This window comes from Crocodylus siamensis, chromosome 15, assembly GCF_052110815.1.
Source record: "Crocodylus siamensis isolate JL-2025a chromosome 15, ASM5211081v1, whole genome shotgun sequence".
NCBI lineage: Eukaryota > Metazoa > Chordata > Crocodylia > Crocodylidae > Crocodylus > Crocodylus siamensis.
Window position 1 is genome coordinate 1,978,952 of NC_143409.1, and position 26,636 is coordinate 2,005,587.

The following is a 26,636-nucleotide window of genomic DNA, read 5'->3' on the forward strand; positions in this document are numbered from 1 at the left end:
CTATAAATAATCTTGATTGCTGATCGTACCCTGGACCTCTGCTTCCCGCTGTCCTAGCAGCTGTATGCCCTTTTCGTTATTTCTGGTAACCTAAGAACATCCTGTCTCACTTTCTCCCTTCGTTCTCCATACCCTGTGTACTGGGAATGCCTTGCAAATACCACCCCGGGCAGGCACTGCGATGCTTTCTCGTTACCCTCTCGCTTTTAAATACTTACTTGAAATGGCAAGGCCTGCGCAGGGTTGTTTCTGAGGGTGTTAATTTTCAGGGACGTGCACTGCTGAGTAGGTAGGCTTTGAGTCTGGGTCTGCTTTTAGAAAGCCATTAAAGCTGCAGGCGTTTCCCCCATGGACGGCTGCTCCTGCATCCGCTTCAGCATTTGCATGAGGTCAAGTGGCTGGGTAGGGGCAGATGCAAGGCCTCAGTATTATCAAAGAGACTTTCAAGTTCCATAGATGCAAGGAAATATAAGGGAGATCATAGCTTTCTTTCCCTCCTAAGCACCTCCTTTAGCATGTCAGACCAAAAAATAAGCCAGGAGCTTAGTTTAGCAGCTGGTCTCTAAGCCTCTAATAAAATCCCTCTTCAGTGTTCGTTGTCTCACCTGTTGACAAGCTGCCTCAAGACCCATCTATAACCCCTTATGTCATGCAAAGAAGAGCTGCTGTTGGGCTGGACTTTGTCGTGCCCATAACTTGGGTAAGTACATTTTTCTTCCCAGTGTCAGCTTTTTAACTGATTTTCCCCCCTCCCCCCTCTCCCTCCCCCACTTACATTGATGCAACAGAAAAGACTTTAGGGAGTATTTGGCCTTGGTAGTTCTTCCAGCCAGTCATTGAAGAGGTGGAATCTAGTTGTGCATTCAGACACTAAAGATGAGAGAGGCATTAATTGCTCATAGGTTATTTTTCCTGAGGGGCTAATTATGACATTGATCTGTTCTTGGAAATGACTAAATTAGCTTTTTAGTTGTTCTCTGTAGGCACGTCCGTGTTTTTCACAGATGGATTCCCAGTGTTGCGAAGATGCAGGCAACAAGGTGTTTCCCAGGGAGGTCAGGGAAGCATAGGGAGCTTCAGCCTCTGTTTTTAGGGCTGTAACTGTTCATGGTTCAGTGTAAACACCCTGATCTCGTATCTGAGGGCGGATCAAAGTTGGGCTGTTCCAGGTCACAGGATAACAGGCACACCCATGCAGGGACCTTGTGGCACGCTCATCTGAGATGTGGGAGACATGGGTTCAGATTCTCGGCCTGGCTCAGACCTTGGGGGACTCGAACTTAGGGTTTTCTGTATTTCTGAGTGCTGTAACCACCAGCATCCTGGCTTGTTTTGGGGTCCTTGTGTCTCTTGTGAATCATAGAAAATGAGGGCTGGAAGACCTTGGGAGGTCACATCTCATCCAACCCCTGCTCAAAGCAGGACCAGCCCCAACTACATCATTCCAGCCAAGACTTTGTCTTCAGCACCTTCAAGGATGGAGACTGCACCACCTCTCTGGGTAAACTGTCCCAGTGCTTCACCACCCTCCTAGTGAGAGTTTTTCCTAATATCCAACCTCAACTTCCCTTGTTGCAGCTTGAGCCCATTGCTCCTTGTCCTGTCATCTGCCCCCACTGACACCAGCCCAGCGCCATCCTCTTTGCAGCCCCCCGGCAGGGAGGTGAAGGCTGCTATTCAATCCCCCTCGGTCTTCTCTTCTGCAGACTAAATCAGCCCACTTCCGTCAGCCTGTCCTCACCAGTCCTGTCCCCCAGCCCCACAACCATTTTCATTGCTCTCCTCTGGACTGTCTCCAGTGTGTCCACATCCTTTCTGCAGTGGGGGCCCACAGGTGGACACAGGACTCCAGATGTGGCCTCCCCAGTGCTGAATAGAGGGGAAGAACCACCGCCCTCCATGTGCTGGCACCGCTCCTACCGATGCACCCAGGATGCAGTTGGCCTTCTTGGTGACAAGGGCACATGTGCCAATAGACTTTTTATCCCAGTTCTCTCCTGGTTCTGTCTCGCCAGCCCTGTGCCAAGCCTGTTCCTGTGCTGACCTCCCTACGGTTGCTTACTTTGCTGATGCTGCTGGGTTTGTGGTGCCCTCGTTTTTAATTCCCTGGTGTGAAGAGTGGTGTGGCTGAATCCCAAACTGAGCCTGGCACTCAAATGCTCCCCTCTAGGAAGGGGTGTGTATGCCACAGGGGCCTAACTACACTCCCATCACCATTTCCTTGCTTGTGCAAAACAACTTTCCTCTAATTACATCTTAATGCCAGATGACTTAACCCTGTTGATGGAAAGTCTGACAGAGCCCTGACTGGTTACCCTGAATTACCTTCCCTGCAGCCCTTTGGGATTTGTGGCTGTGGATCTTCATACTTGATGCTGAAACGATAACGTTCTTTTAGAGATGCATAGCTGGAAGTAGTGTTGTCCTCTTGACACATTCCCACTCCCCAGTACAAAGGGGCTGAAATAGGATCACATGCTTCAAGCTGTCCTGGAAGCCAGGAAGGCCTTCCCTTCCCTTCCCTTCCTTTCCCGAAAGAAGTTTTTATATTCTAATCCTGTTAGCATTAGCAGGTATGCAGAGAGCTGCCATGAGCTCACACTAGAAGTGAGCTGATTATATCGGTTGCCTATTGGATTTGGCACCAACTTCAAAGAGAAATGACACTGTTGACTATTGGCCTTTTTTGGCTGTTGTGGCAAATTTTACTGATTGCAGATAAGTGTGCCTTCTGGCCAGGGCCCTGGATACCTGGGTTCCCTCTCTCCCTTGGGGCCAGGGCCCCCGCATGTCTGGGTTCCCATGGGAAATGGTGGGTTTCCCCTTGCAGGTGGGGAGCATTGTAGCCTGCAAGGGGTCCTGCTTGGGGCTGAGGGGAGCGGGATGCAGGGGGCCCACATGCATGTGCGCGGTTGCATGCGTGCACGTGGTCAGGCATACAGCTGGGTGGCATGGAGAGCAACTCCCTGCAGGTAAGTCTTTGGAGGGAAGGGGCATGAGGGGTTGCAGATTGAGACCATGACAGTGAGAGCAGGAGTGGGGCAGCACCTGGGGGCAGTGCATGAGACCCAGGCCCGGGGCAGGGAGCGGGAGGGAGCAGAGTGCAGAGCCCCAAGCCCACAGCGAGCAGTCCATATCTGCCCTTGCCTTGCACGCCTCCGTTCTGGTTAGAAATGTCCTCGTGCTTAAAAATGATGGTGGCAGCACTCGAACTAAAAGCTTGTTTGATGAGCTTCATTTCGGGCGGTCCCATCGCCATTTTTAGGTGCCAGGACTTTGGTACATGTGATGCAGGAGGCTGCTGGAGCATGCAAAAGGTTTATTTATGTCAGTATTTTAAAATGCCTTTCATTATTACTAAATGTCAGTTATCGGATCAGCATTGGCTGATACAGTTGGTTGATAATTGGCTATCAGTCAAGAAAATCTTTACTGGTGAATCCCTAGATCACACCAGCTGATCTGTATTTTATCCTAGCTTGGGTAGAAAAAAAGATTTGTATTTTAAAACACACAACTTTATGCATTTTTATTTCTATACTGCTCTTCCCAGCAGGGCAGCTTACAATAAGAGAACAGATGGATTTATAAAATAGGAGAACAAACAGGCAAACAAGGCACCTAGTGTATGAACGTCAAACAGGAACCTCCTAAACGATTTCCCAGTTTAGCTCAAGGTGTGGTTTGCTGTTTTGGGGTAACGGCATCTAGTTTGCTGTGAATGCAGTGCGGTCCCGCAAGGCTTTTAGTAGTTATGATTTGAAAAGCAATGTTTATAAAGTGAAAGCGAGCTGATAACACTTGTGAGTGAGCTGATCATACTTGTGGTTCCTTCCTATTAGGCGATGTACTTCCTTTGTTTCAAAAATACCCCCTTGGCAGCTTCCAGCAGCACGGCCGCGATTGCAAGGGAGATGACAAGGACAGTCCACGTGGTGCCTCCCAGCCATTCATTTTCTGCTACTGCACATGTGAATGACCTGGACTCGGGCACTTTGCCGGGTTATAGAAGTCGCCATGCATAGACAGCTAGGCTTTCATTTGTTACCTTTTTTTGGTGTTCGTTATTCATCGCTGCATTTCTTTCTGGTCCCTTGGCTTGTAGAGGGGATTTGTGCTGCTCTTAGGAGTTCTCAAAGTGCCCCATTGCTTGAGGTCAAAAGCTTGGAAATGGGTTCAGGGGTGTTTCCCACCTGGTACAGCGAAGTGTGACCAGCAGGACACGCTTGGGACGGAGCTTTGTGAACGTAAAGATCCAGGTGAGGAATCCCAGAGGCTTGCGGTGCAGGTTGAGGAAGGCAATCGGGGCCCTATCATGGACTCCGTATGGCCAAGGACTTTGGGTTGCATTGGCGACCAGAAGAACCCTTCCAGTCTCAGGCGGGGAAAGGCATTTCCAAATCTCTGGAAATCTGAGTCTGTGATTGACAGAGAGGTTGGCGCTCTCTACAGTCCAAAGGGGAAGGAAAGGAAGCAGAAACCGTGCAGCTGGGTGTGAGACATGGGGAGAGGATGGATTCTGTGACTACGCCCCGACTGGTTTTGCTGGTTGAAGGACTGAAAGCTGTAGCTGCCTGTGCACTCGGGGAACCCCTCCCTCGTACAGGTAATGACGGGGACAGTGTAGACGGAGCAGGGCTACGTGTCGGCTTTGAGCCAAGGCTGTAGGGAGGGGGTGTCCCCGGGTAAGGAGCCAGAACAAGCTGCTGCCACTTCTCGCTCAGCATTCCTTCATCCTCTTCCTCCACGCAGGGCAATAATAAATTCACGTTTTCCCTTAAAAGCTGACACATCCTTGCGCCTATGTGACAAAATCTGAATCGTAGAGAAGGGCTGGAAGGACCTCGAAAGATCAAGTCCAACCCCCCTGCTCTGGGCAGGAATACTGGTGGAGTCTAGGTCCTTTCAAAAAGGAGTTAATTCAACCCAAAACCATAACCTCTTACTCTCTGATATTGACTCCGGGCCATCTAATGATATGGGTGTAATGTTTTCATACATTTAATGCTTGCAGACAACTTTCATCTCTAGAGTGTCTCCAAACAGGCACGAGACTTGCAGTGTTTGAAATCGGTACACGTGAGCAGTTAGGTTTATTTGGCACCAGCCGTATTTTTCCAAATAATGCCTTCCTCTTGAATTCAGAGACTGACATTTGTAAAGTTTCATTTTTAATTTGTTCAGAAAGCATCAGCCCCCGCTGCTGCCAGATACCTTGCCCTGTAAAGCATCATCAAAACATTGGCAGTCTCACACTCCTCTTGACACCCCCTTTCAACAAGGCTGTGTTAAACTCGGTGGAGGTAGAAACGGAGTTGTTTGCTCTCCATATGCGTGCTTTGCTTGGCACAAATTGCATAAACACAGGGGAGACCCAGTAAACGGGATTAGCACGCACGGTTTCAATGCTAGAACAACGGAAAATCATCTTGGATTGGGTGTAGTTGTTGCTGCGTCGTGGGGGCATGTTTTAATTATGGCATGAGAAGCTGGATTGCCTGTTTTTCGTGGAACCAGCTTGATCCCTTGCAGCCCTGAACTAAACCAGCAAATCCTGTTTACAGACCAAGTGGGATGAAAACATTATTTTGCAACTTCCTGTTTTGGTGTTTTCCCTTTGAGTTTAATTATGGTGTGCTGCACTGATTTGGGGAAGGGGAGGGAGGGAATTCTGCAATTATAGGTTTCAAGTTGTGGGCAGAAAGGAGAAAACAGACATTGTTGTGTTGATTACAGGCTTAGCCTGCTCTTTAATCCTTGCCATTACTTCCGAGGGCTTTGGTACTAAATCATCTCCTGCTGTAACAGGTACCTGCGAGATCTTATGGTTGTTTTCAGTTAAAATGTGCAAATGCTCTTTCAAGCACATGCTATGCGGTTCTGTACCTTGTTTCAACACAGAACCAGTAGCAAAAATGGGAGAGCAATAGTCTGGCACACCAGAAGTCTTCGTATTTTCTGCTGTGTGCGTCTTCTGAGAGATGCTGCTAACAAAGACCCCAATGCAGCTTTAGTGTGCATCTGCTCTGAATGAAAGGCACAGACAAAAAGTCAATTTATGCAAAACCTGAACTGGTCTCTGCTGGTTTCACACTTGGAACGAAGGCAGGAGGTGATCCTCCGTGTTCGTGATGAAGGCAGGGTGTTCCCAGCATCTGACAAATAGGCTGCTGCCTACACAAGTGTATGCCTTTCTGAATGAATCGGTCTCCAAGGTGCTGCCCTGCCCTGACTTCAGACTAACATAGCTAACTATCTCTGTGCACAGATGCAATGTTTCCAAAGCTACCAAGAACATTAACAGGAATTTTACTTGGTGATTAGTCAGTATGTATAGAGATATTTTAATCTCATAATAAGATTTTCCCCCCTCCCCTTCCCCAAGTTAAAATTTGCTGGTGGTTCCTTTTTTAAGAACTTCTGTTTTTATATATTTAACCAAATCCAACTGTGAAAAGTCAAGTCATTTAATTGTTTTTGGTCCAATCTAATTAAAGCCTCCTTTGTACACTCGCATTGATTTATATTGTTTTTTTGGGGGGGTTGGGGTTTTTTTTAATAGAGAAAATGTCAGGCCCTGGCATAATATGGCATTGTTTGGAAAATATTTAGACATCAGCAGAGATGTTTTAGCTGCATGAAAGGATCAGACATGCTGGACTGGAAAGCCTGGATTTTATCTTAACAACTGATTCATAACAGTCTCGTTTAGCTCAATCTCTTTGTGGTGGGGTGGCATTTTGAACTCGTTAGATATGCTTTTAAAGCTCCTCACGAGGTAAGCATGGACGTACCTTTCTAGCGCTACCTTTGCCTCTTTTTGGTGGGGGGGAAAGCAAAATGATTGACCACTCTCTCCAGGTTGGATGATCATACAGCGACGTATCCTGTGAGCGGGCCAGAGCACTTCTTTCCTTGTGACCTGAGTCTTTTGCAGGGCCCTTGGACTGGGATGCTTCAGAGCAGTGGGTGGGAGAAGGAGGAAAAAATAAACCATGCCTGGCCCTGGACCTACTGTTTTTTAGTCTTTAATTTGTGGCATACTTATATGTTGCTCTAGAGAGGTGCATCCGTCTGTATGGGACGCACAGGGCTCCATCCTTGCGTTACTTCTGTTTGTAAGTATAAAGTCGGTTGGGAATCGGCCCGAAGATCTCTCTGAGCGTGCGTGGACAGCTGATGCCGAACTGTTCTCTGCTTCAAAGGAATTCGTGGCCTTGCTAGACCCCGTGCCTCCAGCACAATGACCATCAACCTTTTTAGACTTGGAGGCACCCCTTGGAAAACACCAGCTCTTGGGTTTCTCAAGTCTGGTTGAGAATCGCTGCTCTGGGAAGATGGGAGCTTTGTTCCATGTGACTGGGCGCGCGTAAGTGGTGATGGTGGGAAACTGTTGAACATCAGTGCAAGCTGTCAGCAGCCATAGCCTGCTTGACCATGCAGCACAGCAAGCGTTGGGAGCTCTTACCTTCAGAGGCTTTTTTAAACCAAGCTTTTGTTATTTTTGGCATCTCTGACCTCTCCTCCTGAAAGCCCTTGAGCAGGCCCAGGAAAATCCCTTGATGTAGCTCTTGTGGCCAATGCTCAAGCCCTGTTGGACATGGCTCATGGCCGTCCCATGCTCCAGAGGCTCTCAGCGTAGTAGTTACTCATCCCAGGAAGCTACAAGTTGCTGCATGTCCTTCCCTTGCCAGTGAAGAGTCTAGAGCGGCGATTCTCAACCACGGTGCTGCGGCTGGTTTGTTGGACTCTTAACAGGCTGCACCGTGAGTGCTTCTGCTCTGTGCAAGCCTCTGTGGTGCCTTGAGATCCTTTCAGTGGTGTCAGGGTTGCAAACATTCATGTGATAAACCCAGAGATTTCAAATGGGAATCTGTTGCATCAAAAATATTCTGGCCTGTTGGGTCTTTCCGGGTTCTTTGCAACAGAAGAGTTGCTCTAGTATTTTCCGGTAGTCAGAAAGAGAGAAAACGAAGGGATGCCTCACGTCTAGAAAGGTTGAGAACCACTGGTACTCTTCAGTTGTCACAGCATGTCCTGGGGCTTCCTGCAAGAGCCTCATCACTCCTGCTTTGCACCTGGGAGGGCAGAGGTGCACGTGTGTGGGGGGCAGGGGGAGTCAGTAGATTGACTGACTGATGCAGAAACTAGCACCATTTTATAGAAATATGGATGACAGGAAAGGCCATGCTTATGCGAACAAATCACTTTAGTCCTGCTGGCTGCCCTGGGGCTGCTTGTGCTGTGTGCCAGTCATTCAGCTCTCAAACATGCCCCTAGTCTGTCCGCACTGTTCAGGGATTGTACTTTATCGGGGATGGTAAAGGAGTGTGTGGATCTTGCAACAGGGTAGGTGAGTTGCTTTGAGCAGCAGTTCAATGAATGCTCCCTCCTTCTGCATGGTTAATCAGTTGACCTGACTGATTATTGGGTAATTGCCGAACTTTCACGCTTATCCATTATTTGTTCCTGTGTTTCCGGCTGAAGTACTCGGAGAGCTGAGCAATGAAAGCTGGAGGTGACTTTTCCATGACTGCTGCAGTATCATTTTACTAGTTGGCTGCTTGACAGCGCAGCATTGGAAATGAAATCTGCATCCCTTCCAGGGGGTGTTTTGCTTCTGCAAGGCATTTGCAGAGTGGATTATCGCACAATGGCATCGCTGATGGGCGCTGATTGTGCTTGCGGGCTGCATCTGATATAGTGGATATTGTGGATATCCGCTGCTGTGACTTCGGGGTGCTTGTGTGTATTGTACAGTCCCAAGACTTGTGCACAAAACTTTCAAGACCGCCTTCCAGGTGCCAGGGACCCGGCAGCAGAGCTGCGTTATGGGCAGATAACGTTGAGTCGACTTCCAAGACTTCTTAAAGAAGTGGGGTTTTTTGATTCTCGACTTTCCAATTTGGTTGTTTCACCCACTTCAGGAAATATTTGCTCTGCATTAATTGAACGTTGACAGTATTCTCCTCCAAGTAGACACCCCCTGTACGTTTGGCAGCTTAGCAGCTCTGGACTTTTGCACTGTTGTCATGTTTGAGAGGCCTTCCAAACCCATTTAGTGCTATGATTTTTAAGTCTGTTTGTACTTAAAGAATCAGCAGCAACATCCAGGCTCATACAGATTACTTGGCCTTTCTCTCATATTTTTCCCCTAAAAGTTTTAACTGGTTTGTTCCTAGCAGAAGGGAGACAAATGCCTTATTTTACATAATTGCACAAAATGAGGGTTGGAAGGGCCTGTAGTGGTTACATGTAGTCTAACCCCCTGCTCCAAGCAGGACCAGCTCCAGCTACATCATCCCAGACAAGGCTTGGTCTACCTGGGTCTTCAAAACCTCCAAGAATGGAGACTGTACCACCTCTTTGGGGAGCCTGTCCCACTGCTTCACCACCCCCCGGTGAGAGTTTTTCCTAATATCCAACTCAACTTCCCTTGCTGCAACTTGAGCCCATTGCTCCTTGTCCTGTCATCTGCCCCCACTGAGACCAGTCCAGCTCCATCCTCTTTGCAGCCCCCCTGCAGGGAGGTGAAGGCTGCTACCAAATCCTCCCCTTGGTCTTCTCTTCTGCAGACTAAAGCAGCCCATTTCCCTGAGCCTCTCCTCAAGTCCTGTCCCCCAGCCCCCAACCACTTTCATTGTCCTCCACTGGACTCTCTCCAATGTGCCCACATCCTTTCTGTAGTGGGGGCCCACAGGTGGACACAGGACTCCAGATCTGGCCTCCCCAGTGCTGAATAGAGGGGAGAATCACTGCCCTTGACCTACCAATGCAGCCCAGGATGCCATTCGCCTTCTTGGCACCAAGGGCACACTGCTGGCTCCTGTTCAGCTTCTTGTCCCCTGTCACCCCCAGGTCCTTTTGTGCAGAGCTGCTGCCCAGCCCGTCACCCCCAGCCTGCACCGGTGCATGGGATTGCTCCCTCCTAAGTGCAGGACTTTGCACTCGTCCTTGTTGAACCTCCTGCGATGTTGGTTTTTTTTTTTTTTTTTTTTTTATTTTGGCCCAGTCCTCCAACTTGTCTAGGGAACTGAATCCTAGCCCTACCCTCCAGCATACCTACTACTCTTTCCAGCGTGGTGTCATCCGTGAACTGAGGGTGCACTCCATGCCATCTTCCAGGTCCTTGATGAAGATTGTGAACAAAACCAGCCCCATGACCACTCCCTGGGGCACTCCACTTGACACCAGCTGCCAACTAGATATTGAGTCAGTGACTGCGAGTGGGAGCTTACTTCACACAGAGCTTTTGTTTCCACCTACACCAGTTAACACGACTCTGGTGCAAATGCTTATTAAAATGCTGTGACGCAGATTTTGTTTTCCTAGCCCTGGAAATCTGAACATCCCTCCCCTGCCCCCAAACCACAAACAGCTCGGCTTTCTTAGCAAAACGTGAAGCACTGCATTGCTCTTCTGGTCCTCTCCCTCTTCTCTGATCTTTCAGCTCTGCAGGTTTATTCAAAGCTGCTTCATGGCTGATAAGACCTGTAGCCACTTCCTTTTTGGGTAATTTGCTGCTTAGGCTCTTTGACCCTAAATGGATGCAAGGTAGGAGCAGAGTTTTATGGGTCCCCAAGCAGTACGTGCAGGGCTGCCCTTGTGGGAACAGGGCTGTAAGAGGTTTTCGTCGGCCACTGGAAGAGAAGTCCAGGAGACCTGGACGAATGCTGGTATGTCAGCCCATGGAAATGGAGAAGAGCCAAAGCTTTGGCGGGGCTGGGTGAAACTGAATAGAGAAGCAGTCTGACTTTGAACAGGATATAGTCTTTAATTGGAGTCATATGGGTTGGCGCAAACAGAGCCAAGAGATGCAGCCAGCCAAGTATTTCTGTTGCTCCAGTGCTGGGGGGGAAGGGCTCTCTGGGACCATCTCTGAAATTTGTCTTGGAGAATCAGGCTCTTGATTTCCAGGCATTTATGGAAGTACTCTGTGGAGGGCATCCGCCTCCCCAGATCTTGTGGGACGTTGCACGTAACCCTGCTAAGTGATCTCTTGATCGGATAATGGACAAACACTGATTTCCTACAACTTTTTCCTTCCAAGGCTGCTATGTATTGGTTTTCGATATTGTAATCGCAATACTGTCTCTTCTAGGGGAGGGGGTGGTGGGAGGCATATGCTGTTATTCCTGGCTGTTCGGGGCTGGTACAGTAGAGCCAGTCGGCATCGCTTCTCCTGTTCTTTCCTACAAAGATTTGTAATCTCCATGCTTCTTCTGCTTTGGGCCCAAACCCTTTCTCTAGTCTTTAGTGTACTGATGAGCTATGCTATTGCCAGGCCACCAGTTTTTCCAATGCAACCTGTTCTGACCTTGTGCTTTTCAAACAGTCCTTTTTTCCAAATTTTACTTTTTTTTTTTTTTTTAAAACTTGGCACACTCAGGAAAAGCTTATGTTCCCCAAGTGCCATTTATAGCTGCTGGAGGTTGACTTGCTTCACAGTCATAAGACAGCTTTTGGGGTGACTTAGGCTGTATGTAATCACTTAACTTGTTGTGTGTTGCTTTTTTTTTTTTTTTTTTTTTTAAATTGGTATGGTTCTGTTGGGGAAACTCTGACGGCAAATAGCTCCTGGTATGTGGATTTTCAAGGAAAACATCTTGGTGTCATAAGGCAAGGGGCTATTTGTCAGAAAGCAAATAAGATCTATTTATTTATTCATACAATGAATATGCTGCTCTTCCCCCATAAAGGTTCAGGGTGGCATATGGGAAGAGAACAGAATAACTTGAAAGGGCAGAAATACTGTAATACTCCCAATGTTGTGAGATGGCTGCACTTTTGCAGGGCAGAGATTGCCTGCACACTGGCTCATTTGTATATGAGGGGGCAGGAGGCTTTGTAAAAACTGTTTTCCTGCCCCCCGATCCGTTTTGGAAGACTATGTTTGCAATCGTGCTGCGTGCGACAGTCTTGCAGGGCTTCTATTTTCCTTTGCACATGTTCATATCCCCAGCAGACAAAACAAGCAATAATCATAAGGTTGACCTAGTCCCCGAAATATGGCATTTAGGAGCTCTCTGTTTAAATTTAAAACGTGTGAAAGGGGACCCGGCCTCTTCGGTACCGTTAATCATTATGCTGTCTACTTAATGTTTTGACAACCTTGGTGGCTCTTCTCGTTTGACACGTTGGGAGACAGACTGGCAGCAGCCGTAAGCTGAAACCCGGTGGTGTTCAGAATGGGATTTGTTGTAAAAGGAAAATTTTTGAAGTGCCAAGGCGTGCGCTTTTCCTAAATTAAAAGCGGTTCCATTTTTGTTGAAATACAACCACGCATTCCACTTGCCGCACGGCCGCAACTTTGTCTGCCATCAGCTGACCCGAAAGCTGCTTTCGGTGTCGTGTGGTGGCGGGGCGAACTTGTCTCCTGCCAATATTTATAACATCCTATTTAACAGGACGGAGCATGACCCTCCTCTAGTGTCAGTCAAAAGTTAATTGGACTAATGTGTTCGTTCCTTGAAGGTGGATGCCTGTAGCTCTGAAAACCGTGGCTCTGCGGTGGTAATGTGTCATGCATACTTGTCTTATTTGCTAGCAATAAACCTAAAATATATGACTCGGAGGATAAGCACGCATGGAATGTATTATTAGCTATTCCTTTCTATCGCCCGGCTATCAAGTACTGGACAATCAGAAAATAGAACGGGGCTGATGGGAGACTGTCTACATATTGTTTACGGGGTATTTCAGACCTGGGTGGTATTTACTGCGAGTCTGAGTCACTGTGGTTGTCTGTGCTGCAGCAGGGGAGCTGCAAAACTAGACGCCGGGGGTAGGGCTTCCCTACGGGGACGGCCACGGTGACAGCCACAGTACAAAGTGGGACTGGAGGAAGAACTGCTCTGCCTGCCTCGGCTGTCTCTGCACCCTTGGAAAAAGGAGGGGAAACTCTTATCCAAAGAGTTATGAAGTCTGAAGAAGATCCTGAAGATGGAGAAAACGTCCTGGGGGAACCAAGCTAAGTGAAGGATGGAGCAGAATGAATGTCGAGCAGTAGACATAGCCGGTGTCCTCGAGCAGCCTGCTTTGAACTCCGGCTGGGCGCTTGCTTTGTGAGCTTCAGCAATTTTAAACTGAATGCAAGATAAATTATTTGCTGCTGGCAGCAAATTCTAGGATGAGCTGTTGGTTTTCCTGTGCTGCAAAAAACACAGTAGGTACCTTTTGTGTTTCATGTTACTGGGAGACTTTTTTTTTATAGCAGCTTTCTCATTATTCCACGTGTCCCTCATTTTCATCAGCCTTAATATTGTCTGCTTGTTGGGAATTTCCAGGCTAAAATTTTAAATGTGGAGCTGTTCTCTGAAGTGCTTAACAGGCACTTGGGTTACTGGACCATAATAAATTGACATAATGATTTCTAGAAAGAGATTATTAATAAACCTTCATATAAATTGTACTCTCTCTTACACTAATACTAAGCATTTTTACGCTAATTATCTTAATCTTGAAGATCTTAATTGTGGGTTTAACATAACAGACCTGTTTCATTTGAAAAAGGGCTTCCATTTTTTTTTAAAGGCCCTTGTTGCATTTTGAATTCATTCCTTCATGTTGAAGGTCAAGCCTGAAAATCTGACAGTCGAAAGCAGCTGTTTGCATACGGAGCGGTGCAAGTCTTGCATTGGATTGGACACGCTGAGTGCTTAAAGAAGTGGAGAGTATTTAGAAAGGAGAAAGTGCTGCTTGTCTACATGGTCCATATTTATATTCTGTGCAATTAAACTCTTAATAGCTCATCGCAGCTTCACAGAGCTGCGTGGAAAAAAACTGAGCATCGCACAGGGGGTCTAAGCAAAACAGCTTCCCTCTCCAGGAATTTATTTATTATTTATTTACATGGTTTTTTGGAGGAATGACACCAAAATGTGTTAATTGTCAGTGCAAGTAAGGGTAGATCTGAACCTTAGATTAACCAAAGTGTGTGTATGTGCACCTGTGATCTACTTGGGTTACAAGGTGTGAATCTACCCTGCCGGCCACTACTCTTTAGACTAACGGGGCTAACTTATAGCAACTAGGAGAGAAATTCCAACACAGTGGCTTTTTACAAGCAAACAAAAGCCAGGGTGCAGATGCATCGATCTCCCTGCATATTGGTTACTTAAGGTACCAGCCATAATGGCTCGGTTATTTTTACCAAGTGTCCTACTAGGTATCCGTTGCTTACTGTTGCATTACAGCAGACGAGAGAGGCTCTGGTCATGCTCACGGCTCCACTGTGCACCTTCCATGGTGCAAATTCAGATTCCTGCTCCAAACCTGCAGAGAAGACCTTGTAACTGCCCGTTGGTCTTACTACTTTACTGAGTGACTAGAGACGGATGTCTTGCTGCGTGATTCCCTAGACCTGCCTGGTTTGAATATGCCCAAAAGCCTCTCATGTTCCTTAATTCAATCTACCCCCTACCCCCATGCTGGGAACACTTGATTTTTTTTTTTTCTTTTGAACCCCTATTTTTGAAGCGGATACATTTATATGGATTTCAGCCTTATTTTCCTCTGTCTTGTTACCTTTTCTCTGCATGCTTGTAAAGTCTCAATGTCTTCTGTTATTTAATGTGCTTCAGAATTTAAAGCTGCCACAAAAAAAACAAGGAAAGTTGCCTGCGGCATGCAACTCCAGCGTTTCATGAATGTCAAGTTTGCAGTATTTGAAGTGAGAAAGTGGCTTGTAGGGGTCTGGGGGTGGGGAGTGTCTCGCTCCTCTGCTTCGGGAATTCAGTAATTGGCTAAAGATTGACTTTGCATGATCATCATCTTGCTGAAAGAAAAAGTTTCCAAACTAGCATTCAGTGAGTTGGTGCAGCTGGAAATAGCAGTGGTACTGTTTTAATGACTTTTGTAGAGAAGCTGGTCTCTGTGTAGCTCAGCGTGCTGCTATCATTCCTTCATAAGCCTTCTTCTTTGGCCACCGGTCTTGCTAATAGGAATGGATCAGTCTGAAACGCTACATAAAAACTTTTAAGCTCGGAGTAAGTTCCCTTTTTTTCCCCCCCTGCAAAGTGTAAGGCGGCTCAAGTGGCTTCGACCAGGAGATCCAAAAACTGGGTTGCTAATGTGGGTGGATTTGTCAAGTTTCTTGGGTGACAAGCTACGTGGAAACATCAAAGGTGCATACACATGTCTGCGGGACCAAATCTACAATCACACGGCTTGCTTTTAAGGTGTTTGGCTGTAGATGGGGTCCCCACTTGCACACGCATTCGCCGGTGCTGGATCCAAGCTGCAGTGGATGGTGGGGGGCATGGCCTATTGGGAGGGTTTTGGCCGGGGCGGATCGGAGGACTAACAATAGCTTGGTTGGGGGGTGGGGGTATAGGAAAAGCACAGCCTGGGTGCTAGGGTTGGGGCAAGTGGCCTGGCTCCTCCAGCCCTGGGGCTGCTCATCAAATGTGTGTACACATTTGGTTATGTTGGGCTTGGTGTAGCCCAATCAGTGTAGCGCACCTCCTTAGGTGAACTAAGTAGGCTGGCTGGTTCTGCCCAATCTAAATTCCCCAAATGTATGTGCAGTTCAGCACTTGGGTCCACCTAACCCTAGTTAGTTTGATATAAGTGTACCACCAGCAGCCACCCCAGATGCTTTATTCTCCTGGCATTGAGGGGAACGGGTACGGTTTTCTCATGATCGGTCTAGCCTCGATACTCTGTAGGAAACTTGCAGTGGTTGATCTTGAGATGTCAGCTCCCTCATTCTCATTTTTCTCAAAACAGGGCTAAGCTTTGAAGACTGCACAAAGATGACTAGAATTTCTATCCTAATGGCAGCTAGCAGCCCTGGAAAGCCGTCTTCTCTTGTTCATTCACTGCCAGCAGGGGGTTTTCATGTTAGACTGGGAAAAAGGTACCTAGCTAGTTCCGTTCTGGTCCAGCTAACTTTAAGGGGCCGCGTTCAAGGAGTATTGTTAGGAGTTGTAACTTGGATGGGATTTTTGCACTGAAATAAGTGGGTGTTTGGAAAGGTATAAGCAACATTGACACTAGCGTGCATCGGTTAGGTTAGATATCAGGAGGTGCTACGTCATGGTCACGGTCCCAGCGGCTAGGGTCTGGAACCAACTCCCAAGAGAAGTGGTGCAGGCTCCTACCCTGGGAGTGTTTAAGAGGAGGCTGGATGAACAGCTTGCTGGGGTCGTTTGATCCCAGTACTCTTTCCTGCCATGGCAGGGGGTCGGACTAGATGATCCACTCAGGTCCCTTCCGACCCTAGAAACTATAGCTATATTATACGCTGCCCAAGAAGGGGCCTAGCCACAAGGTGCTGTAACCGAAAGCTGACCATTCCACAGGTACGTTGGAATTACGCATTCCCTGTAGTCCATGCTGGTGCCCGTTCTCCTCTGTAGGGCCTGAGTGCTGGCAGCCACAGCCCAGCCTGCCTTTCCTAGGACCCGCCTGAGTTTCAGCCTAAGTCCCAGTGTCCCCAAAGAGCCCCTGAAATGGGCCTGAATTAGAAACATTGGTCCCAAATTTATGGCCCCCCCTTGCAAACGGGTAGCTGGCAGCACTTATGCAGCTGGGGAAACTGAGGCATGGCAATTGAGTGACTTGGCCATGGCTGCTCAAGACCCCCGTAGAAGAGGAAGGAGCAGAACCCACTTGCCTGGCCCCTTGGCCACCTCATGGTGTGTGGCTGTGCCGCTTGCCCCACAAGCCCCTGCCTATCCTTGACTGGGGTCTGGGGCTCAGGAAGAGAGACATGAAGGGCACCAGATCCTTGGAACTCTTTTTGAGGGGGGCAGCAGGATGGATTTCAGGGACTTTATCTTGGTCCTGACCTGGAGTCAGCCCCACTGGCCACACTCTGCATCGTGGTCCTCTCATTAATGGCCTGATCATGCTGGTTTCCTTTAATTCCCTTTTCTCTAGTTGCAGTAGTCCTCTCCTTCCTATATTGCAGTGAGGTCCAGCACCTCATCACTGCTCCAATTAGAAGCCCGTCTGCCAGGGTCCAGGATGGACAGCTTTAGACTCATTCTGGCTGAGCTGGAGGTCATGGGAGAAAAAGCTTGGGCTGGCTAGCTGGTACATGCTCTGCACCGTGTTTGCACTAGTTTGCCCCCCTGGGGTTGGAAGATCACACTCCTGGGACAGAAGAGGGGTTGACTTGGTGCCAGAACCACCACCTGGGCAATAGAGTTCAGGGTGGGGAGGGGCCATGTGCATCCTGGGATACTGGAAGTCTTCAATTTAGGCAGAATAGTTGCCTGTAGTAGCCACACCTTAATGGAAGAGAAGCAAAATTAGGTGGACTAGAGATGATCCTGCTCTGGAGTGGCATAACCTTAAGCCACTTAAAATGTATCAACCCCTGGACTAGCTGGATGTTAAGAGCTCCGGAAGCCCCATGTAACAAAGCCCTTGGTTCCTGCTCTTGCAAAACTGCTTTCTTTGATCCTCTGATCTGTTGCCCACTTGTTTGTCATTTTGCCATTGAACAATCCCCATCCTTTTTTTTTTTTCACTATTTAAAAGCCTTGTGTTAATGTCACAAATTTAATTGCAATACTGAAGCAGGAACCCATTGCACTTGGAGGTTAAGCTGTCTGGAAACATGAAATTGTATTTTTTTTTATTGAAAAAAAAAAGAGGGAGAAATCATAGCTAAGGACGGCTTGTTCTGCTCCTGTTTGACCGTTGGCAAAAGAAATGAAAGGGAGGGCAGCACTGACAGCATGCATCTTGATTGCGTTAGATGCTTTGAAAATTTCTAAGCCCTTTACATGGATGATCTTGCTAACATTTGTTGCACGCTACTGTAACACTTAATGTAAAGAGTGGCAGTATCTTCCACATCAGTAAAGCAAACTCATTTTAAGAGCTTGTATTCTCCAGAAAGATATGCTTGCATGTCAGCATCAGAAGCAAGTGCACCGGGGTCAGTTGTTTGAGGCAGAGGCTTGGCGCGCAGTTTTTTTCAGAGATAGAACTGGTCTGATATCCTGAGACTTGGCATGGATGTTAGCTACTCTTATCTGAAGCTACAGGAGCTGGCATAAGTACCACTTAACTTGTATCACGGAGCTGCCGAAGGGCGCTGGATGACACTTCTGTATCCTAAATAGTTGCTTTCCGAGTCAAACGTTCACTTCCCAGGCCTTGGTTCTCCAGCCAATTTAATAGTTATTGTGAAGACATTTTGCTGAAAGGTTTGATCTCTTGCGCAAGTAGAACATGGTGTGCTGGCTGGCAAGGGGCAGAATAAGCGTTTCTGCGGTTCGTCTCCTGTCCTACATCTGTTTCTGTCTAGTGCAGGAATGCACTAGATAACGTGACTAACGCATCGTTGTACGTGGCTGATCTCTCCTCCACTCTTCAGCTGGAGAATTGTGCATCCACAGCTGCATTTTGCATAAGCTTGTTTAAAAAAAAAAAAGTGTGTGGTGTGTGTATGTGGGCACATGTAACACACACACATGCTGAATATATACTGGACAGTGGAGGTTTCCAGCTTGAGTTGTGATTTTATTGAAAGCATTTTGCCTGGGAATTGAAACCTAGACTGTGCCTAGCTTTTTCCTGGGGCAGCCGAGAGAGGTTCAGGTTCTGCAGTCACCTCATGCATGCATTCCTTTTTTTTTTTTTCTCTCAATCCTTTCTTTTTACAGCTGAATACAGACTGGAACAAATATGACGATCGGTTGATGAAAGCAGCTGAAAGGGGAGATGTGGAGAAAGTGTCGTCGATCCTTGCCAAAAAGGGAGTCAATCCCACTAAACTGGATGTGGAAGGGAGGTCTGCGTAAGTAGCTCCCAGGAATCTACGGGGAGGTTGTCTTGGTCCCATCTTTACCCCTCTCTGCACAGGGTGTTCTCATAAATTCCCACCATGCTGGAAACCCTTCTCATTAAAACAGGAGATTTTAAACCAAAGAAGGAGATGTTAAACCAAATATGCAAATGGCATATTTTTCTACAGGAAGGCCCAACTGCATGGACTCGTATAGAAAAAATCACACTTCGTCTGCTCAGGGCTGTCAAACCTCCTGCAGGCTGCAATGAGAGCAAAGATAAATCATTCTTTAGTGCCTGCTATCCTCCATGAAAGAAATGCCTGAACCCCCCTGGCTTGGAAGGCCAAAGGGCACAGCTGTTACCCTCAACTCTGCTCCTTGAGGTAGAGATAGCCTGAATGAAGTGCATTTATTCCCGTGGGCAAGGTGAGGCTCTTGTAGGGTGGTGGAGAGGGAGGAAGAGGCAGAGAAGAGATTGTAAAGCAGGAGGTTAAGGAAAAAAACATTTTGCTGAAATCTGTGCAGCAAAGGATAATTCCATGGATGTAAGAGACTTGGCCCCTAAAGGTAACAGCGGGTGACCTAACCATCCCTATTGTCTTTTTGTTATACAGATGAATGGTGTATAATCTGGGTGTATGAAACACACACATGTACGCACGCGCGCATACCTCGGAGATACTGCGGGTTCGGTTCCAGACCACCGCGATAAAGCGAGTCACACAAATTTTTTGGTTTCCCAGTGCATATAAAAGTTATGTTTACACTATGCTGTAGTCTGTTAAGTGTGCAATAACATTATGTCTAAAAAAACAATGTACATACCTTAATTAAAAAATACTTTATTGCTAAAAATGCTAACCGATGGAAAAATGGTGCCGATAGACTTGCTCGACGCAGGGTTGCCACAAACCTTCAATTTGTAAAAAAAAACGCAGTATCTGCGAAGTGCAATAAAGCGAAGCACAATAAAACAAAGTGTGTGTGTGCGTGTATATGTATATGTGTATGTGTGTATATGTATATGTGTATGTGTATATATGTATATGTGTGTATATGTATATGTGTGTGTGTATATAATAAAAATATGAGCTTTATCTGTGCAACAATATAGACAATTTTTTCTATGCTCTGCAAAAAAAAAAAATCTTAAACTTCTTCTGTGGTTTGGGACCCGTCTGTTTTCAAATTTTGTACAAATTTTATTTGATGTGAAGAATAATGTGGAGGTTTGCTAAAACCTTTTGATTTCTCTATTTTAATCTGGTCACAAGTGTTGAAGGGCCAGTACAATCGGTTAAAAAAAAAAAAAAAGTAAAAAAAAAAGGCAATCTTCAGAACTAAACTAAAAATGAGTTTTTGAAAAGCATTCTCCAGATCTTACTGCTAGCCATTTGGGGTTGAATTATAGCCTGTACTTTCAGGCTGTTCAACAAGTTTTGCATTGTATTATTTGCAGTAGGTAGTAGAAATGCATGTGCTAGGGAGGAATATTTTGTAGTTCAGTTTAAAATAGTGCCTTTCTGATCCTTGCTGAACTGTTCTGGTTTCTGGATCGTACTTTGTCAAAACGTTGTTTCTGCCAAGTACAGGGGTCTTTGGGTATTCACTTAGCTATTCTTTGTTTTCAGTCCCTTCCCACCTATGGCTCATGGTTTAATAGCTTTCCAGGTTTAGTGAATGGATATGTGCGTGATGAAATGCAAGTCTGGAGGTAGAATCAGTATTCTTCTGGAATGCAGCCGGGGGATCCAGCTGTAGCTTTTAGAAGTGGCTTATCACTTGGCTTAAATATTTTATGGAAGAGTGGTAGCATGGTATTTGTGTATCCAACTCTTATCTGGTTAGAGGGGGTTCTGGTCCATGCCTGTTGGTGGGCTGAGCTACGTCCATAGATCCTGATGGGTAAACTAACCTCAATAATTGCTCCGTTGTCTGGAAAAGAAGCTCCAGTGCTTTAAATGATCCTCCGTGACTGTGGTATACCCTACCTTCCTCTGAGTCCCTAATATTTAAAAATAGAGAGGTCCAGACTTCTGTGTCCCACTGTTAAAGCATTTCAATTCTGCACCTGTCAAATCCCGGAGAGCAAAGCAGGGATGGCAATGTGGAGGTGGTTGGACTAAACAGGAAATGTGTCTGGACCCAGTGGATTTTGAGAGGGGTGAGGTGCAGAAGGAATTGTTCTGTACCCGAATTGATCCATGATCTTTAATACTTGGGTTGGTGGTTCAAAACTCCCCTGGTTCTTGTAACAGTTAAGTTGGCCTTCCCTGTTGTTCATAAAATTTGGACAGAAGCCTGGGTGACTAAAACTCCTTCGGAGTATGAAGGAGCCATACTTTGAGCATTTAAATGCTTCGTCTTGCCAAATTTGACATGATTTAGAAGTGGACAGCTTGTCTAACTTACTCGTTCTCAGGTACACACCCAATAACCTTACCTGCAAGCCAAGAAATGACTCCTTTCTGCCTTGTAAAACTCTGTCACTTAAGCCTAGAAAGGCACAGTTTTATCTCTGTTTCCATTTTAGGTTTCATGTTGTAGCATCAAAGGGAAATCTAGACTGCTTGAATACCATTCTTCTACATGGGGTTGATATCAAAGCCACTGATGCTGCAGGTATGTTTTCTCAAAACTTTGAGACCATGTTTTCAAAAATACTAGTGTAGGTCGATATCCCATCCTGAAACAAAATTACTTTTGTTAAATGTTTGTCATTTGCTTTACATTAGACCTGTCCTAAGCAGTCTTCCATTAGCACTTCTTACACCTGGTATAAAATGTGTCGTGGTTTCCAACCTTTGAAAATTGCTACAAATTTAGATAACTTTGCAGGAGTAAGGCCAAGGTGGATGGACCACTGTTGCCCTGCTGCCCCCTATTTAAAGCGCAAAGAGCAGGGAGTGCATAGTTTGATAGTAGCTACAGGCCTTCTGAATAACCAGGATCAAGCCGCAGTGAGACGTACACTGCACATACCTCATTAAGTGATACTGAACCTAAATGAGGTATGAACAGTTGAATTAACAGGCTCACTTCAGCTAAAGGGCTGTTGTTAACGTAGGATAACATATAGTATTGAGAAAATGGTTTGTGCCCTTTGCATGGTTTAAACGGCTGCTTATGCTAGTGTTATCTTGTACTACATGTTAGTTCCCAGCCTAATCCCATTACGTACTTTTTAACTCTTAGGGAGAAACGCATTGCATCTAGCTGCGAAATATGGACATGCTCTTTGTTTGCAGAAGCTCTTACAGGTATGAAAAACTCAACTAATAGATGCTATGTTTTCACAATTTGAATGCTGAAGAAAGAGAGGCACTTTTTCAGAGATGCTATCAGTACACAGACTAGTTGACTTTTAGAGCAGGGGAGTTTAAGTAGCTACTTGACTTGTGCCTGCCCCAAAAGTCCTTTTTATGAGTTTTCTTAATTAAAGAATAAAGTATTTTCCCACTGCTGTGTGAATGTCCTGCCCAAAGACTAGCCATACACATGTGGAGTTGTAGAATAGATTCTGCTAAAAGCTGTTGGATGCGTTGTATTTAAAAAAAAAAAAAAAAAAAGGTGCATTTTATTGCATATTCAGTGCCATTTCATAGCAACACCAGGTGTTTTGGGGGGGACTTATCTGTATACATGTGTGTTTAAATTATGGTGTCCCTTTATGTCTTTGAATTCGACATCGGACTGGGAAGACAGCCTGGGTTGTCAAGTCCTGCTCTTGTAGCAATCGGGTCCCATAACCTGGTGTCGTAACATGTTCAAGTTCCATCTTGAACTCCTTGTTCCTGCTGTTCCAGAACCTTAAGACTAGTTTCCAGTTTAATTCTTTTTTTTGTGACTCATTTGCTCTGTGGAAATTCATTATTTTAAATGGTTCCTTTCTTTCCTTGGCATCTTACTTGTCAGCGTGCCAGCATGTGCACTGGTAACGATGCCATTTGTGTTGGCTATGGGAAATATATAATTATTTCAGCTTGATGAAGAAACATGTGCAGTGGTTGGGAAAGTGCTAGGAAAAGTGCCTAGAATGTAATCCTCTGCAAATAATAACTGTGGTTACCTTAGACATTGCACACGCACACTGACAAAGTGTTGAAACTCATCAAGTATGTGCTCTTTATTTCACTGCACATGTTCAGTGTTAAACAAGGCATCTGACTTTATTTGATTATACCAATTTTTAATATTTTTTTTGTGTGGCTAAGGTACATTATAAATAATCCTCTTCAACAAGTCGAGAGTTCAAAATATAAATTTTGGCCTTCTCTGTAAAGTTAGAGAAATTTAATATAATTTTGTTTGCCTTAGTTTCTCAGAAATCCTGATTTTTTTTTTTTTTTTTTTTTTTTCCAAACTGAATTCACTTCTCCAACATAATTGTTACAGGTAGTTTTGAGTTAAGAGCAATGTAATTCTATTTTTTTTATTAGCTCTTCGATTTGTAGGACAGGGAGGTCATGCATGCTAAATAAGGGAACTGAATCTTGCTAATCTCAATCAAGAATTATTATTTTAACAGTTCAATTGTCCAACTGAAAATGTGGATTTGCAGGGCAGGACTGCTCTTCACGATGCAGGTAAATTGGGCATTGTTCTATTCTGCTAATTGCTATATGGCATTTCACTTCATGTTGACAGGTTTTTTTTTTTTTTTTTTTTTTTTAGTCAGCCTCATAAAACATTGTGGTAGAAAATATCTATCATGCATGTTTATCTTCATCTAATTATATCACTCAACTGTGTTCAAGATAGCTGAAAGTACTTGGGCAGTTGTGTTGTCACATGATTAACATTTATGACAAAAAAGGTTGGCTGAAATAGCTGTTGCTTACCCTGAGCTAAGAAAAGGGATCTCTTTCTTGGAAGGAGTGTGATAAAATGCGGTTCACTTTTACTTTTTTTTTTGGATCTGCTTGTGTGAGAGGGGAAGGGTTATTTAAAAAATGTTGACGCTGTTTTGGACTCTAACCAAAATGCTTGTATGGGGATTCAGAGCTGTCATGGACTCTGCCCTCCTTGGGGGAGCAGAGATTCTGACGTGCCGCGAGCTAACGGAGAAAAAAGACTATTCGGTCTTGGAACCAACTACAGGGCTTGGATTTTCTACTAAAATCTAAAGAATGTACCAAGAGGCAGTGTTTCGGGTCGTGGGTATGCAGTGCTAGCAGACCAAAATAGCTTAGTCTTGACCTTTCTCCAAGTCTTGCCAATACCCTGTGCCCTTTTCTTACCATTTTAAACACTCATTGTGTTCAGCTCAGTTGGCACGTGCTTTCCAGAGCATGGTACCCGAGCTCATTAAATCCTAAATGATAGGCACCCTCCATGTGTTTCTGTGTGCCTTTGCAGTTGCCTTTTTGGTGGGGAACTGTACATTATAAACCATCCATGTTGGCTTACAGTATTCTGGAAGTGGCTGTTACAGCTGCTATATCCCAAACAACATTACTTTTTAGCAAAGTGGACACTCAGCGTAAGACTGAGGCCAACTGATTTAAAAGTATAGTATTCTCGGTGTTCTTCTTGATGAGCTTTTTCTCTACAGCTGATGTTGAGCCATGCTGATAAGCGTAGATGGAGTTTTCTGCGGAGCCAGTCTTGTCTCAAAGTGCCACGCTTTTAGATCTTAAATGCTTGAATGTGTGCAGTAAATAGACCCATTATCCTACATGGATCAAAATACAAGCAGCTGACGTTTGTTTCCTGCACTTCGCTCCATACGATGTTGGCATCGTTCATGTAGCGTGCTTTAGGGGTGTGCATGTGCAGTAGTCCCTCTTGCACCACCCAGTATCTTTCCTGGCTAACTCAAGGGTAGCAATGGGTTCTTGGGGGTCTTTCAGGGTCTGTCGGACCTTGAGAGAGAGTGACTGTGCAGTGGAGCCTGGTAGCTGACTGGGGCTTTGGGTATTGTGGGGGTTTGTGGAAGGCTGTGCCCAGATGTATAAATAGCTTTCTTCTCCTTGTTTTGCTCTTGAAAGCGATGTCGGACTGTTCCTCTGGCATACAGTTACTGTGTGATCATGGAGCTGCGGTGAATGCCAAAGATGGGGTAAGTATATTGCTCTCTCCCCTTGCCTGAATTGTCCAGGGCTGCTCATGTCTTGTCTTCCACAATGTGTCCTTTCATTCATTTATTTTTTCCTTTTTCCCCAGGATGGGAGGACACCACTGGTGCTGGCCACTCAGATGTGTCGTCCGAGCATATGTCAGAGTCTGCTGGATAGGGGAGCTGACCTCAACTCCAGAGACAAACAAAACAGGTGATGCATGCAGCTGGGCTGTGCTGGAAGTAGGTTTTGCATTGTTGAAGACCAGAGCTGTCCCTCAGCTTTCAGTCTTTCAAGTTTACACAGATTCACAGAGGTCTAGGGCTGGAAGGGACCTTGTGAGATCATCGGGTCCAGCCCCCCTGGTTTGGGGAGGAAAGACTGCAGGGGTCAAATAACAGCAGCAAAGTGTGCATCCAATCTCCTTTTAAAGATCTCCAGGGTAGATGCCTGCACCATCCTGTCTGGGAGTCTCTTTCAGAGTCTGGTCACACAAGTTGTAGGACAGATGTTTCAGCTGTGCAGTTGAATGATACCCTGTCTTATGAATATTGGTTAGATAACTCACTGTGGCAGTGGGTTATCTAATCAGTCCTTGTTTCTACCAAAGCCTGTCTCAGTTGAACTTCCAGCAGTTTTTTCTATTCTTCAGTGTGTAGATTGCTGGCTTTGTGCAGCTGAAATGCTGCCGATTTGTGCAGTCATGTCAGGTGGCTGCTTGTAGTGAACTGGAAGGAGATGGATCCCACAGCTGGAAGGTCAAGGTGCCTCTCCTACACTTAAAAACTCATGACTACCTACCTGCACACTACATTCATAGGCTCCCTGCTACCCCTCTGTGGCCCCTGTTAAGGTTTCTTTTGTAAAAGCCTTTAAGTTCTTTCAGGGCCCCTGTCTGACTTTGGTGCTTTTGAGACATTTATTATGTGTGTGTTTGTACTCCGATTTTTCAGATGCAAGCTTTTCATCCCCTACTTATTCCTGTGAAGAATAAAAGTGTAGGGTGCTAGGCCAGAACATGGGTGCATATGAAACCTGCTTCTCAAGGGCATGTGCACTCCTTTTGGGGTGGGATTACCTGTGTGTCCAGGCACCTTCCAGTGTTTGGCCCAAAGTTTATGGCCATTTTGAACTGAGCAGCTGTTAAAAAAACAAAAAAAAAACCCACAACTATCTTTGCTTTTCTGAAACCCATGACAAATCAAGGAGAAAACAAAGACTAAGTCTTATTTCAATTTTTTCCTTTAATCACAGTTATGTCAATGGCGTTAAGCTGTCAAACACCTTACAGATTGGTTAAATAATCATTTGATTTGGTTTTTCTTTTTATTGGGGAAAGTGTCTTGTCTGTAAACAGCACAGCCTTTCGTCACTGAGTTCACAAAGTACTGAACTGCTCTTTTTGAGTAACTGTCCATCAGAAATATCTCATCTTCCTCAAGTGTCTGTGTGGTCTCTTTCCCACCCCAGGACTGCTCTAATGTTAGGCTGTGAATATGGCTGCAGGGATGCAGTAGAAGTGTTGCTCAGAAACGGTGCGGATGTTAGTTTGGTTGATGCCCTTGGTCATGACTGTGCTTACTATGCCAGAATTGGTGACCATGTTGACATTTTGGCCCTACTAAAGACTGCCATTGAGGATTCCAGCAAAGGTAGGAAGAGCATGCCTGTATTTAGAAAATGTTTCTCTTTCTTTTTGTTGGATTGTTTTCCCCTCTCTCCTCTTGATGTGTTCAGATGTATCATTTCTCACACAGGGACCATGTCTGTTTTTGAGTGGGCAGGTGGTAATTATACTCTTTATACTTTTACTCTCTCAAGAATTTTG

At 45.7% G+C, this 26,636-nt stretch overlaps 1 protein-coding gene across 1 annotated transcript in view; it reads left to right on the top strand.

Moving 5' to 3' along the window:
* The window catches only part of UACA (uveal autoantigen with coiled-coil domains and ankyrin repeats), a 55,750-nt gene that overhangs the window by 8,248 nt on the left and 20,866 nt on the right, over positions 1-26,636 (top strand). The window contains exons 2-8 of the mRNA XM_090028657.1: positions 18,624-18,757; positions 21,283-21,371; positions 21,945-22,009; positions 23,278-23,335; positions 24,740-24,810; positions 24,915-25,021; positions 26,279-26,460. Coding sequence (XP_089884783.1) covers positions 18,624-18,757; positions 21,283-21,371; positions 21,945-22,009; positions 23,278-23,335; positions 24,740-24,810; positions 24,915-25,021; positions 26,279-26,460 — 706 coding nt within the window. The remainder of the gene's footprint in view (positions 1-18,623; positions 18,758-21,282; positions 21,372-21,944; positions 22,010-23,277; positions 23,336-24,739; positions 24,811-24,914; positions 25,022-26,278; positions 26,461-26,636) is intronic.